This window comes from Pygocentrus nattereri, chromosome 1, assembly GCF_015220715.1.
Source record: "Pygocentrus nattereri isolate fPygNat1 chromosome 1, fPygNat1.pri, whole genome shotgun sequence".
Taxonomy (NCBI): Eukaryota; Metazoa; Chordata; class Actinopteri; order Characiformes; family Serrasalmidae; genus Pygocentrus; species Pygocentrus nattereri.
In genome coordinates this window covers 40,005,153-40,018,890 of record NC_051211.1, presented here as the reverse complement: position 1 = coordinate 40,018,890, position 13,738 = coordinate 40,005,153, and the positions used below count along the sequence as shown (strand labels likewise).

Here is a 13,738-nt window from a genome sequence, read left to right as displayed (position 1 = left end):
AGTGAAACTGTTACTCTATTGGTACAACCTATGATCATTTTGACAAAAATCAACTTGTAAAAACCAAAATCTAAAGTTTCTGAATTCAAATTTCACCTTTTACTAGTAGTAAAAGCATGTAAAACAAAAAAAGTTTAAAGTTAATTCTTGTATGTAACAATTTCATTTTCACTAGTAAGAAATCAGTTCAAACGTGTTATCTACAATTTTAACATGTCAAAAAAATACATTTTAATGAAACTCCCAGATATTAAAAAGTAATAAATACCAGTAAAAACGACATTACAGGGGAATTCCACTGACTTCTCAAAATCTGATCCAAATTCCAATCATGAAGATATAAACTAAGTCATTAAAAGTGGTTTAATGTGAAAAACTCTAGAAAATGTACACAGAATTGTTCCCGGTGGTAGTGATAGGAACCGGACGTCTGAAGAGTTTAAAAACTTCCTCACAGAAAGTTACTGCATGAAATGGGTACTGATACGCTGCCTGGTGTCTGACACATTGTTTTATGATCGTTTTGAGATAAGATTTCAGCCTAAAACATTTTTCTTAATACATTCATGGTGGAGAGGTATATGTTCACAGATTTATCACTATTTTATTATCATCAACAATACAAACATTATGTAAACTCTGAAGACGTGTAGGAGTGCTAGATGTTTTAGATAGTGAATAAAATGGCTATTTTTGTGCTGCTGGCATCATGACCCCTGGTTCCTATAACCACCAGTGTAAAGAAAAGTCCCTAGGTTTCTCTGCAATGAACCATTTCACACCAAACCTCTCTGAATGAGTTTGTTTACATCCCAAAGATTAAATTAGGCAGACATTTTGAAATACCAGTTGAATTTCCTCTAAAATGAGTTGGAACATTGTTTTTAGTAGGAACTAGTCACATTCACTCAGCTACATGTACTTATGTGTACCTGTACAAAACGTCTGATTCATTCATACTTGTCTGAGTTTTTAAAGGATAATATTTCTGCTTGTTCCAGTCTTTTTCTGAAGTTAATCTACTTTTTACTTGCTTCCAATCCCTTCCCTCATATTTAGTTCCTGATTTTTTTGTTTTTCTCTATTCTCTTCTTTTTTGCTCTGTTGGTTCAGGTATTGTTTTGCTGTTGTTCACTACTCTCACTTTCTTTAACAGCAAAGACAAACATTTGAACAAAAGAGAAGAATAACACCTAATAAACTTCCATTTTTACTTGAAGGTTTAAGTAACTGTACTTATCTGTACATGAGAGAATAAATGATTAGATTTAGGCACTGAATATGAATAAATATAACAGCATAAGGACGAGAGGAAACATGTTCACCTGAAACAGACATCATGTATGTGAGTTTTGAAACAACACTTCCTTTCCACTTTGTCATATCTATACAACACACACACACACACACACACACACACACACACACACACACACACACACACACACACACATATATATATATATATATTTAATTCTATATAATTTATATATAAATTCAAGATAAATAAATAATATAATAAAAAATACTTAATAATATAGTAAAATATATATAATAAAAAAGTAAAATAATAGTAATATAATATAATATAATATAATATAATATAATATAATATAATATAATAAAGTAATATAATAAAAAAAAAGAATCATAACAGATCCAGCCAATCAGTGAAGAGCTCAGCCAGCCATCCGCTGACCGGGGCTTCCGTTCCTGCGCAGCACATGACTGATAAAAACAGTAGTGGCGTGAGAAGCAGAAAGAGAGGCTTTCTGAGCTAATTTAGTCATTTTCACGCTACCGCTACTGCATAGAGGCCTCATAGTGCAGCCGTGTGTAACTTTAACCTTCCTCTAAACATGGCCTCGCCTCGGCTGCGTGTCCGCTCAGTCGCGTTAACGCGTTTGGCTCTAATGTGCGTCAGTTTGCTGAGTAACTCGGCCGCCGCTGTGGGGAACATGAATCTGAACCTGTACCGCAGACCCAACATCGTTCTGATCCTCACCGACGATCTGGACTCCTCCATGGGCGGCATGGTGAGTCCTGTACTCCTGCAGTTCTTCCAGTCCGAGCCTGTGCAGTGGGAGGGTCCTGGCCTGTAGAGCTCAGCTCATGTGTGTGTCTTTATTCCTTATTCCGCAGATCCCCTTAAACAAAACGAGAGCGCTCATCGGAGATGCTGGGATCACCTTCACCAACACGGTAATGCAGGGCTGCTTGAGTGCGTCTTGTTTCTCCCTTTGTTCCACAGATCTTAAAGAAAGCCGACCGGGCTGCTTTAGTTGGGTTTTGCGTGCTAGAATATAAACGGACTGTAATTTAATGGTAATTCTGCTCACAGCACAAGTCTTAGTGAGCTAATGGTGTTTTTTGGATGCCACTTCAGGTCTGATCTATTGAAATCTTGCCCGAACTATTCTTGTAGGATAGGTTCTTAACTTGTTCACGGGATCTGGATAAGCTCTCATTGGTCAGCTAATTAAGAGGAATTCCATCGATTTTTTTTTTTTCTACATTTCTGCTCGATTCAGATGAGTTGAGATGTATTCAGAGCGGCTTGATGTGAAATGGTTCCCTGTAGGGCCGGACAATATGGCAGTATTTATCATTATAAGTTATATCACAATATGTCAAAATATGCTTTCTGGGAATATGGTGGATATCGTCGAAATGCTTCTCTTAGAACTCATGGTTCTAATCAGAACCATTGCCTTTACTAAAGAACCCTAGAAGAACCATCTTTTGTAAGTGTGTAGAACAGAGCATTTCACGTCAAACCACTCAATGACTTTTAACCATTTTTTAAACCGTTTAAACATCTACTTCTGTAGAAATTTAACAAACTCAGTGGACCTCCTCTTCAACTCAGACCAATCCAGATTAGACAGGGCTGAACAACTGAGGCCAGTGCTAAAGCAAAGCTGTTTAATTGAGCAGTTGCCGTATGACTAATAGTGTGTGATGTGAGGCACAAGATTCATAATTATTGCAGTACTGTGCAAAACTTTTAGCCCAGAAAAAGCTGTTAAATTGAGCAGTAAATGCTGATGCAAGCAATGCACACAACATGGACCTTTTTTTGGCCATGACAAAATCAGAATCTCCTGACCCTCCCCTTTACTCAAATATTTTTTTTCTAGCTGTAGGCACAGAATAGGATTAAATATAAAAGTTTATGAGCATGTGTTAATTAAGTATAAAATCAAAGCATTTTTGTGACATGAAACAAACATCTGAGTTTCTCTCTAACCTATTGGTAACTAGCAACTTTCTCTAGATGCACAAAGCACTTCTTTAAGTCGCTCTGGATAAGAGCGTCTGCTAAATGCTGTAAATGCAATGTGAGTTTTAATACAGCACTTCCATTTTGTCTTTTTTTTTAATATCACTGTTAAAACATCTGGAAAAAGTCTAAACACCTGATAAGTTTATAAGTTTGCATATATAATAATAGTATTTATTAATAAATAAAGTTTTTTATTGTTGGAACAAAACCTTGTATCTCCCAAATGATGACTTTTACAGGAGAAGGAAAAAACATACTTTTAATGTAAGTCAATGGAACCAGACATTTTTCCAAGTAATTTTAGGCTGTTTCTTTTGGCTCATTTATCATGAAATTTACACACAATGTAGGCCAACAGGCATATTCAGTTAATGTCAAAAAATGGAGATACGAGGTTTTGTTCTGATAGCAGCTTTGTGTGTGTATACATACATACATACATACATACATACATACATACATACATACATTTCGCTGCTATCAGAACTAAACCTTGTATGTATACATACATATAACATGTATACAGAGAGAGGGAGTGAGAGTGAGTTGTTCATGAGTTGTGCATGAGTTGTTCAGCCTTGTCCTGACAAATTTGAATCTCCTGACTTAACGGACCCCACCTCTCGTTATCCTTCAGTTTGTTGCCAGTCCCCTGTGCTGCCCCAGCAGAGCCAGCATACTGACGGGCAAATATCCACACAATCACCATGTGATCAATAACACACTGGAGGGAAACTGCAGCAGTCAGGCTTGGCAGAAAACCCAGGAGCCGATCACCTTCCCAGCCCTGCTCCAGAAATATGGCTACTACCAGACGTTTTTCGCTGGGAAGTATCTGAATGAGGTACAGACATCATACCCTTTGTACTTTGAAGTGTCTGCTAAGGCCAGTGTAGACAATGGTTTTAGTAGATTAGTATACTAACATCAAACCAAAAAAATGGAGGGCGCATTTGCATGCATAAATTGCATATGTTCATATTCTAAAAGCCAGTATTGTGCTAACAATAACCAAGTGAAATTTTGTGCAACTCTTTAAAGAATTTCTTTACGCTTTACACATCACTGGTCACTGATGTCTTCCGCAGGATGGTAAATGTTTGTTTTCAGAAAAACGCTAGTCTTAGGATGAATACAAATAACATTAATACAGTAAGTAATGATTTCATGTATGCTGATGTTTGCTTAACCATTTCCTAACCTCTTCTTGTGTCAACCCAGTTTTAATTGTATTTTCCACCCAGTACTTGTGCTTTGTTAAATTTATTCAAATGTGCTGGTGAAGGAACAAATCAGTGTGATGGCTGGGGGCTTTTTTTATTCTAATGTTGTTATGTAGTATGTTACCAGCAAAAACACACATGCTGCTGAGATAAATGGTTTTAAACAAATGTACTATTGCACAGTCCTGCATAACTAGTCTCATCACTGTCATATCATTGGTGTGATTTCTTGTTTATTTTTTGACAACATTTGAATATGGCAGCTGCCCTTTACATTATATTATTATCCATGTAGTCACCTTCAACTATTTTATCTATTTTAACAATGACAAGGATCTAAGCTGCCTTTCACCGAATTTTCTGTTACAGTACGGTAACAAACAGGCTGGTGGAGTGGAGCATGTTCCTCCAGGCTGGGACTACTGGTTTGCACTGGTAAGGAAAACAGTCCTAATAATACACCCACTATTTTGGGGGGGCAGTTGTGGGCTGGAGGTTAGGGATCTGGTCCTGTGACCGGAAGGTTGCCAGTTCAATCCCCAGGGCCGACAGTCCATGACTGAGGTGTCCTTGAGCAAGACACCTAACCCCCAACTGCTCCCCGGGCGCCGTGGATAGGGCTGCCCACCGCTCTGGGCAAGTGTGCTCACTGCCCCCTAGTGTGTGTGTTCACTGGTGTGTATGTGGTGTTTCACTTCACAGATGGGTTAAATGCGGAGGTGGAATTTCCCCGGTTGTGGGATCAAAAAAGTATCACTTAATAACTTAACTTATTCCCTGTCCATAATATTCTGAACATGTTTTAAGTATTTTCATATAAAATGTTTTATCATGTGATTATTTTTTTCATGCTTTACACTGTTAGAAATAAAGGTACAGTGCAGGTACATTTCTCATTCGTCAAGATACAAACAACATAAATCTACCCTGAAAGGTATAAACGGTGGTTTTAACATCCAATTATGTACATTTAAATAAGTTTTCCCTCGTAGAAAAGTACATATGTTTATCCTTTCCTAACTTAATGTTTTAAAACGGAGCAATAAAATAAAAAGCTTGGAGACCGATGGGATGTGTGGAGTCAATACAATACAAAAATATAATTTCAGTGGATTTTGGTACAATTATGTTTCCTGACTACAGGTCCTGAGATGTACCCTTGAGGGTACCATCTGAGTGGTGATAGGGGTACTGCCCCAGTGACAGTTTCATACCTTTTATTTCTGAGAGTGTATAACTGTAAATGGTTGTCACACATTGTTTCCTTGGCAAGCAACTTTTAAACTTCTAAATTTTTTGTTTGGATTAACAAATGGAGTAGCTCAGGCTTTGACATGGGGCATGAGGGGGAGGAGATGATTTAGTGGAAGCGGTGCTCGCTGGAGATTAGACAGATCTTTTCCTTCTTCACTGAGAAAATGTACTCAAAGAACAACGACACAAATACTGCACTTACTTAAAATCTCTTTATTTACAACTTCCTATAAATAAGCCCAAAATTTGATTGAAATATAAGGAGGTATAGTGTGGGATCTTGGTGCTGCCTGGCAAACAGTGAAGTTTTGCTGGATCTGAGGTCTGTGTAAGTGGCAGATCTGTGATTAACCTAATGTATCCTTGGAAACGGTGGGGTTTCAGTTGGTTTCTTTTACAGGTTCTTATTTATATATTAAAAAAAAAAAAAACAACTGCCCAGTACTGTTCTCTTAAACTCACTGTCACCATCCCAGTGGCTGAGGTCTTAAACTAATTCTGTGTGTGGGTTTTTTTTTTTGTTTGTTTTTTTTTTTTTTTTTAAACCTTCCACAGGAGAGAAACTCAAAATACTACAACTACACATTATCTGTGAATGGCAAAGCAGAGAGGCATGGACAGAACTATAGTGAGGACTACCTTACTGATGTTCTGGTAAGTGTACAGATATGTTTTAAGTCTCATCAGTAACAAAATTCTACCTTGTGTTTAATCCTACTTCACATTTGTCCTAGGCCAACATCTCGATAGACTTCCTTCAGTACAAGTCTAACTACAGGCCATTCTTCATGATGGTGTCTACACCTGCCCCTCACTCACCATGGACAGCTGCCCCTCAGTACGAGGGACAGTTTTCCAGTCTCAAAGCCCCGAGAGATCCCAACTTTAACATCCATGGCAAGGTACAGAGCAGTGTCTGGGCTGTGTTTCATCTGCATCTGTTGGAGAATTTTATTGTTGCCAGTGTTTTGAACACATGCACTTCTCTTTTTAGGACAAACACTGGCTAATTCGACAAGCCAAAACTCCAATGACTAACTCTTCTGTGGAGTTCCTAGACAATGCTTACAGAAAAAGGTAATGTATGTAGCAGGGATTTAATTCTCAGATTTCACCATAATTTGTTCATATTGTTTTTCCACCATTCAGAACTATTTTATATATTTTGCACATCTTTTTGCTGGGGGACAGGGGATGTTTATGTGAAAAAGCTGGAGAATTTGATCTGTGCCAAAAGAGCAGTTACTGAATATTATTGTAATGTTATATAATATTAAAATAGCATAACATTCCAAAATTGATGCAGTTGAATCACCACCTTTACATCGATGCAGCAGTGCATTTTAATACCCTAACCATTTAAGCTCAGATTACTTCTTATGTTAATGAATTGAAGCATGGCCTGGAATTGTTTGATGGGGTTCTCTGTGCTCCTAGGTGGCGCACTCTCCTGTCCGTAGATGACCTAGTGGAGAAGGTGGTGAAGAAACTGGAGGTTCGAGGAGAGCTGGAGAACACGTATATCATTTTCACTTCCGACAATGGCTACCATACAGGTACATGCATAAAGAAAATCCAGACTCATTGGTGTATTAATGCTGATCTTACTCCAATCGACTTTTCAAGTGATTTTACTGTTGCTGACAAATTTCCAGTACCAGAATTAAAATCATAAGAGTTTTGCTGGAGTTGTGGGGCTCTCCCCGCCAAGTTTTGGTGTGTCAGGATAGCTGTCTTAAGTCGTCTTGACGTTCTGATAAAAACAACAGTGTTAAATATTATCAAAAGTCTGTAGTCTTGGCTCATGCAAGTAGTGACCCTCATAAGGTTTGGAGTCAGTCTACATTCAGCTTTCACTCAAATCCAAAAACCTTGAGGGCTTTGGTGATGAGAAATAAGCAAATGAAACACAAAGTGCATGAACTAGGTGCTAAGCAGTGACTCAAACGCTTGTTAGCAGTATTCCAACTGGTTTGTTTATAAGCTACTTTACCACATATAGCTGGGTCTCATGGCTTCACCTGTCTGAGCATACATGAACTAAAAACAGTCCAAAGCCTTGTGGTGGCATTACTTGCAAAGATAAAAGAAAATAAAAAAGAGAGCAAGGTCCAGTGGTCTTTGTTACAGCACAAACCCATTCTCTACTCCACAGCAGTGCTACACATCTGCACATAATACTTAAGCATCTGTTAAAGGAACAGTGCATCTTTATTGGCCATTACACCCTGCAAGATTCCCAGTCTTTGCAAAATCTTAGTCTGTGACTAAAATTCTGATACATTGATCCCATTTACTCCTGGTCACTTAATGTGTCTTGAGTGTCAGGACCACACTTGGACAAGGCTGTGCCTCATGAAATGTAAGTGTAGATGCAACCAAGTCTATAACAGATACAGATCCGACAGGGTCAGACAGTGGTCCGAGACACATTTGAGCCCCATATAGGAGTCTAAATACACCCCTCTCTCCAAGATACAGGCACTGGGTGCATGATCCATCTCTGCAAGGAAGATATTCATGGATGCACATGGTTGGGAACTTGAAGAAACAAAATGCTTATTAGCAATATGGACAGACACTACTGTACTAAATTGCAGACAAAAGGCCTGAACAGATAAACAGTTGGCAATTGGTTGCCACATAATGAGGGGATCTGCATATTCCGTCCCACACAGCAGGTGGCTTTCAGTCCGACTAACCGGAGATGTTTTTGACTACCAAGTTTAAACGCATGTGGCTAAATCTTATCAGGTTACAGTCCAGATACTAGTCACAAGAAGTGACCAGTTGTAAATGGGTCATTGTCTTTAGATGTGACAGGATGTCAGACTTTAGTCTTTTAAAAATCTTTTTCAGATGTTCTAGTGCACGGTAAGCATAACACACTGACTGTTGACTTCCATTGCTTGTTTTCTCTAATGCCATTGTTTCCTCTCAGGTCAGTTCTCTCTCCCCATGGACAAGCGGCAGCTTTATGAGTTTGATATCAGGGTTCCTCTGCTGGTACGAGGGCCCAATATAAAGCCCAACCAAACCAGCCCGGTAATCCAAACACGCTTTCAGAGGTCACAGTAACTTGCATTCATATCAAAGTGTTTTATGTTCATGCCATGGCCTTGTTGAATTCTTTCACCAGTTACTCGTGGCTAATATAGATTTGGGTCCAACTGTCCTGGATATGGCAGGATACGACATCAATAAGACCCAGATGGATGGGATGTCTTTTCTGCCAGTTATGGTATGTAACAGTGGAAATGTGAAACAAACAGGCAAATGGCACATTAATACCATTGATCTGTAACATTCATTTGTGTTGCTTAACCACCATTATGGTAAATTAAATGACAGAAAGCACTTCTGCGTGTAATCCATGTATGCATGTCTGCGCCTCAGACCGGGAAGGCAAACGGCAGCATGTGGAGGACTGATTTTCTGGTGGAGTATGAGGGAGAAGGACACAATGTTTCAGACCCAGCCTGCCCCATCCTGGGTCCAGGAGTTTCTGTAAGTACCCGTTTGTGTTTTTAGGGATGGGCTTGGTTATTTAAATTTATGGATATCCAAACTCCTCTTACTATTGGCTTACCAAGTTGGATAATGGAGTGCAGATATTAGGCAAGAACCAAAAAAATCCCGAAAAGCTGAACAAGGAGTGTTATTAAATAAGTAGCAAATTTTTATTGTCTTACAGAGGAAATCAGAAGACAACAAAAAGACGTTATAAATCAAGGCATGAGATCAAAGATCTTAAGATTAGAGAAGTGTAGAGGTCACTGATTGACATACACTATGGACAAAAGTATTGGCACACCTATGAAAGTTTTTATGACGTCTCGTGTTATGCTGAAGCATTAAGATTTACTAAGAACTAAGAGGCCTAGGCCATCCCCTGAAAAAAAAAAAAAAAAAAAAAAACCCATAGCATTATTATTATTTTTTATTATTATTCATTAGTTTCACCAAACTTTACAGTGTGCACAGGGCACTCGGGCAGGTAACATTCTCCTGGCATTCACCTAATCCAGACTCTTCCATCAGACTGCCAGATAGAGAAACATGATTCATTACTCCACAGAACACGTTTCCACTGCTGTAGAGTCCAGTGACAGCATGCTTTACACCACTCTATCCGACACTTGGCATTGTGCTTGGTGACGTAAGGCGTACATGCTGCAGCTCAGCCATGGAAACTCATGCCAGAGAGCTCTCGGCAGAGTTTTTGTGCTGATGTTAATGCCAGAGGAGATTAGCTACTCTGCAGTTATTGAGTCAGCAGTGTGTTGGCAACTTTTATGCTCTGTGTGCCGCAGCACTCAATGACCTGCTCTGTAACTTTGGTCTGCCTCTTCAGGCTGAGTTGCTGTGGTTCCTCAGTGTTTCCTTTTTTTTCAATAATGCCACACACAGTTGATTGTGATCTGTGAGAGCAGAAATTTCACGACATGACTTGTTTCAACAGTGGCAGCATATTACAGTACCATGCTCAAATTTCATGAGCACTTTAAAAAGATTTATTCTTTCACAAAGGCAGACTGCATGGCAAGGTGCTTGATTTTATACACCTGTGGCAGTGTGACTAAATGAAACACTTGATCAGTGAGTTAAGAGGGATATCTCAATACTTTTGTCCATATAGTGCATCATAAAAGGGAGGATACCAAGGTTGTTGGTTAGAATAAGAATTGACAAATTGTGAAAAAGGGATTACATCAGTAGCCTCTAGATAAGCTAAGAATTCAAACATGCATAAACATGATTGACTACCAATAACATAATTGTTGGAACTAATGGCATAAATGGAATTGAACCTTCCAGAAAGGTTTGAGCTCATGCTTACATGCCAGTTTAAATGCTGACAGACAACTGAATCTGATGGACACAGGTCCAGGCAGTTCATTATGTCCCCAGAGCATACCTTTAATTTCCTGTCTTTCACAGTTTATGATTATAAAATCCACTGATTTGTTTTAAAACCTTTTAACAGTAGATCCATCATTCAGAAATCACATGGTGAAATAAAGTTTATGTAGTTTGGGGGGGTGGGGGGGGGGGGGTGAAATTGTGTATTATCCTGTAAATTTTAAAAAGGTTTTTGAAATAACTTGCAGCATCTTAGAATGTCAGCAGCTGATTCTGCATGTCTGTAGTAAATCACATACATCTAAAACACAAAGATCAATCAGTGATCAAGAACACTACCTCTTATGCTAGTTTTGTGTTTTCATTTTTATTTAAAACAGTCTAAAGGTTGGGATATTGAAATACTGTTCATTTTAAAAATGCAGATATTAGCAAAAATAAAGTTAACATTTCCATTGCTTGTGTATGTGTTTCATGTTTTTGTTTGTGTAAAAGATAACAAGGATTTTTGAGTTACTGTATTCTCTCTCTTTAGGAGTGTTTCCCTGATTGTGTATGTGAGGACTCTTATAACAACACTTACGCCTGTGTTCGTACACTGTCCCAGACTGCCAACCTGCAGTACTGTGAGTTTGATGATAATGAGGTAAGCATCACCAGATTGAACTTAAAAAACAATCATGGTTAGGGTTAACTTTAACTAAACTGGCATTTAAAAATCACAAGTGAATTATAAATTGCCTATTTAAGTAACATCATAAATCATGGCCTTTCTAATGGTTCTAATCATGTTTTCCCAAGACTGAACGTTGAGGTTCTATTCTTGGTCTTAATTAAACCTTCTCCCAACTTTAGGTGTTTGTGGAGGTCTATAACCTGACAGGAGACCCCTTCCAGCTCACTAACATCGCAAAAACCATTGACCAGGAGGTCCTGGAGAGGATGAACCATCGTCTGATGATGTTACAATCATGCTCAGGACAGTCCTGCAGAACCCCTGGGGTCTACGACTCACGGTTTGTGCTCTTTACCTCCCACACAGTAGTGCCTGCTTACCTCAAATGAAATTTGATATCCATTCTGACAAAAACTACTTATGTTTACATTTTTGTTGTATCATGTGAATGTCTTCATTCATTAAAAGCCCCACACATTGGTCAGGATGCTCACACCACAACCGTAAACAATCCTGTGATTGGTTGAGAACAATGTTTTAGCTTTATTGTATAGTAAATGCCTGATCATCTAATTATCACAATATATTGGTGAATAAAATGTTTACAGATTTTGTTTCTGATTCCAGGTTTAAGTTTGACCCTCGTCTAATGTTCAGCCAAAATCCACACATAAGCAGGCTGCGGCAGACTCTAAAGTAAGGAAAGAGGCCCCTACAAAAGCCTGACCTGCTGTTGCCTTTGTGTCTTGATCATTCCCTCAAGGACATGCTGGCCTTTCCACAATCTCTGTAAAGGAAGAGGTCATGAGGGGTCACTAGAGCAGGGGGAGCAGAGTGCTGCATCACTTTATTCACCTTGTGAGAGGGTTGTCCTTTTCAGCATGGCAACTCTCTGCCAGCTGCCATTTTTGTGTCAGCATGACTTCTCTCTGTCTCATTTGTTTTGTTTCCCCTTTTATTAATATGCATTATGCATTTTGCATTTTGAGATTAACAATCTAACCTGTATTTAGGCCATTGAAGGGTGGGGGTAGCCAGGATGAGAGGTTGAGACTGTTTTAAATTGATTAGTGTGGGTTTTTTTTGGTCTGTCTTAAACACAAAAGATCACCTGACATTTGAGTTTTCTTGGATCATCTAAGCAGCTTTATATCAATTTACAGTCCATACTTGTTCTGCTTTTTGATTCTATTGCAATATTCTGTTCATGAAACAAATATTTTTAACAAAGAAAATATCATTTATATACACTTATTCACCCAAGTATTTGTAGGCCTTAAATTTGTACCATTCCAGATAAATATGATGCTGTATGAAGGAGCGGTTTGCTAAAGGTGGTCAAAGCCAAAGGTTGAATCACTGAATGTTTTTACTCTGTTATTTTTGATGATTACTGGCTAGATCCTCTTAAAAATAAAGGTGCCTGAAATGGTTCTTTGGAGCCATTTTAGAGAACAACCACTTTTTCCTAACAAACCTTTTTAGTGGATTTTTTTTTTTTTCCAAGAGTCATTTTTGTAAATGAGTTAATATCTTTACATTTTAGGACCTCCATATAATCTCAATGTAATGTAGGTTTTACCTGGAACCATACTTTCAAATTAAGAACCATACAGGAAACTTTATTTTTAAGAGCACAGATGGAGGTACACTATGTACAAACGTATTGGGACACTTATTATATGGGTAGAGGGGATTGGAGGTGAAGCATTCCACCACTGAAGCAGTGGAAACATATTCTGTGGGGTAATGAATTGCACGACTCCATCTTGCAGTCTGATTGAGTGTGGGTTTGATGAATGCCATAAAAATGTTACCTGCTTGACTGCGTTGTGCCAACTGTAGTTTGGTGGAGGAGGGATAATGCTGTGGGGCTGTTTTTCAGGGTTTGGCATGCTTCCAACTTTGTGGGAACAGTTTGGGGAAGACCCTTTTCTGTTCCAACATGACTACTGTAGTGCACAAAGCAAGGTTCATGGTTAGGTGAGTTTGTTGTGGACGATATTGACTGACCCACACAGAGCCCTGACCTCAACCCCTTTGAACACCTTTGGAAGTAACTAGAATGGAGATTGTGAGCCAGGCCCTGTCACCTATCAGTATCTGACCTCACAAATGCTGTTCTAGATGAATGGGCAAAAGTTCCCACAGACACACTCCAAAATCTTATAGAAAGTTTCTCAGAAGAGTGGAAGCTGTTATAGCTGCAAAAGGAGGATGAACTCCATATTCTTGCCATACGCAAGATTTAGAAATGGGAGGTCATAAAAGCTCCTGTAAGTGTCCCAGTTCTTTTGCCCATATAGTGTAATTCTCAGCTATATTACTATTCTTTATGGTAGTAGTTAGTAGCCAGACAAAACATTTTTGAGTTGATACACTACAGTCTCAAGAACATATTCATGCAGGCTTGCCTTCTTTTACCTTTAAACCGGA

At 38.7% G+C, this 13,738-nt stretch overlaps 1 protein-coding gene across 1 annotated transcript in view; it reads left to right on the top strand.

Annotated features, from left to right (window-relative positions):
• Nucleotides 1–1,707: 1,707 nt before the first annotated feature.
• Nucleotides 1,708–13,738, top strand: part of gnsa (glucosamine (N-acetyl)-6-sulfatase a) — a 12,679-nt gene continuing 648 nt past the window's right edge. The window contains exons 1-14 of the mRNA XM_017693978.2: nt 1,708–2,036; nt 2,143–2,202; nt 3,924–4,130; nt 4,879–4,944; nt 6,319–6,417; nt 6,498–6,665; nt 6,758–6,840; nt 7,201–7,319; nt 8,705–8,808; nt 8,903–9,004; nt 9,160–9,270; nt 11,162–11,272; nt 11,482–11,642; nt 11,930–13,738. The exon at nt 11,930–13,738 is cut by the window's right edge and continues 648 nt beyond it. Coding sequence (XP_017549467.1) covers nt 1,860–2,036; nt 2,143–2,202; nt 3,924–4,130; nt 4,879–4,944; nt 6,319–6,417; nt 6,498–6,665; nt 6,758–6,840; nt 7,201–7,319; nt 8,705–8,808; nt 8,903–9,004; nt 9,160–9,270; nt 11,162–11,272; nt 11,482–11,642; nt 11,930–12,002 — 1,641 coding nt within the window. The 5' untranslated portion in view covers nt 1,708–1,859 and the 3' untranslated portion in view covers nt 12,003–13,738. The remainder of the gene's footprint in view (nt 2,037–2,142; nt 2,203–3,923; nt 4,131–4,878; nt 4,945–6,318; nt 6,418–6,497; nt 6,666–6,757; nt 6,841–7,200; nt 7,320–8,704; nt 8,809–8,902; nt 9,005–9,159; nt 9,271–11,161; nt 11,273–11,481; nt 11,643–11,929) is intronic.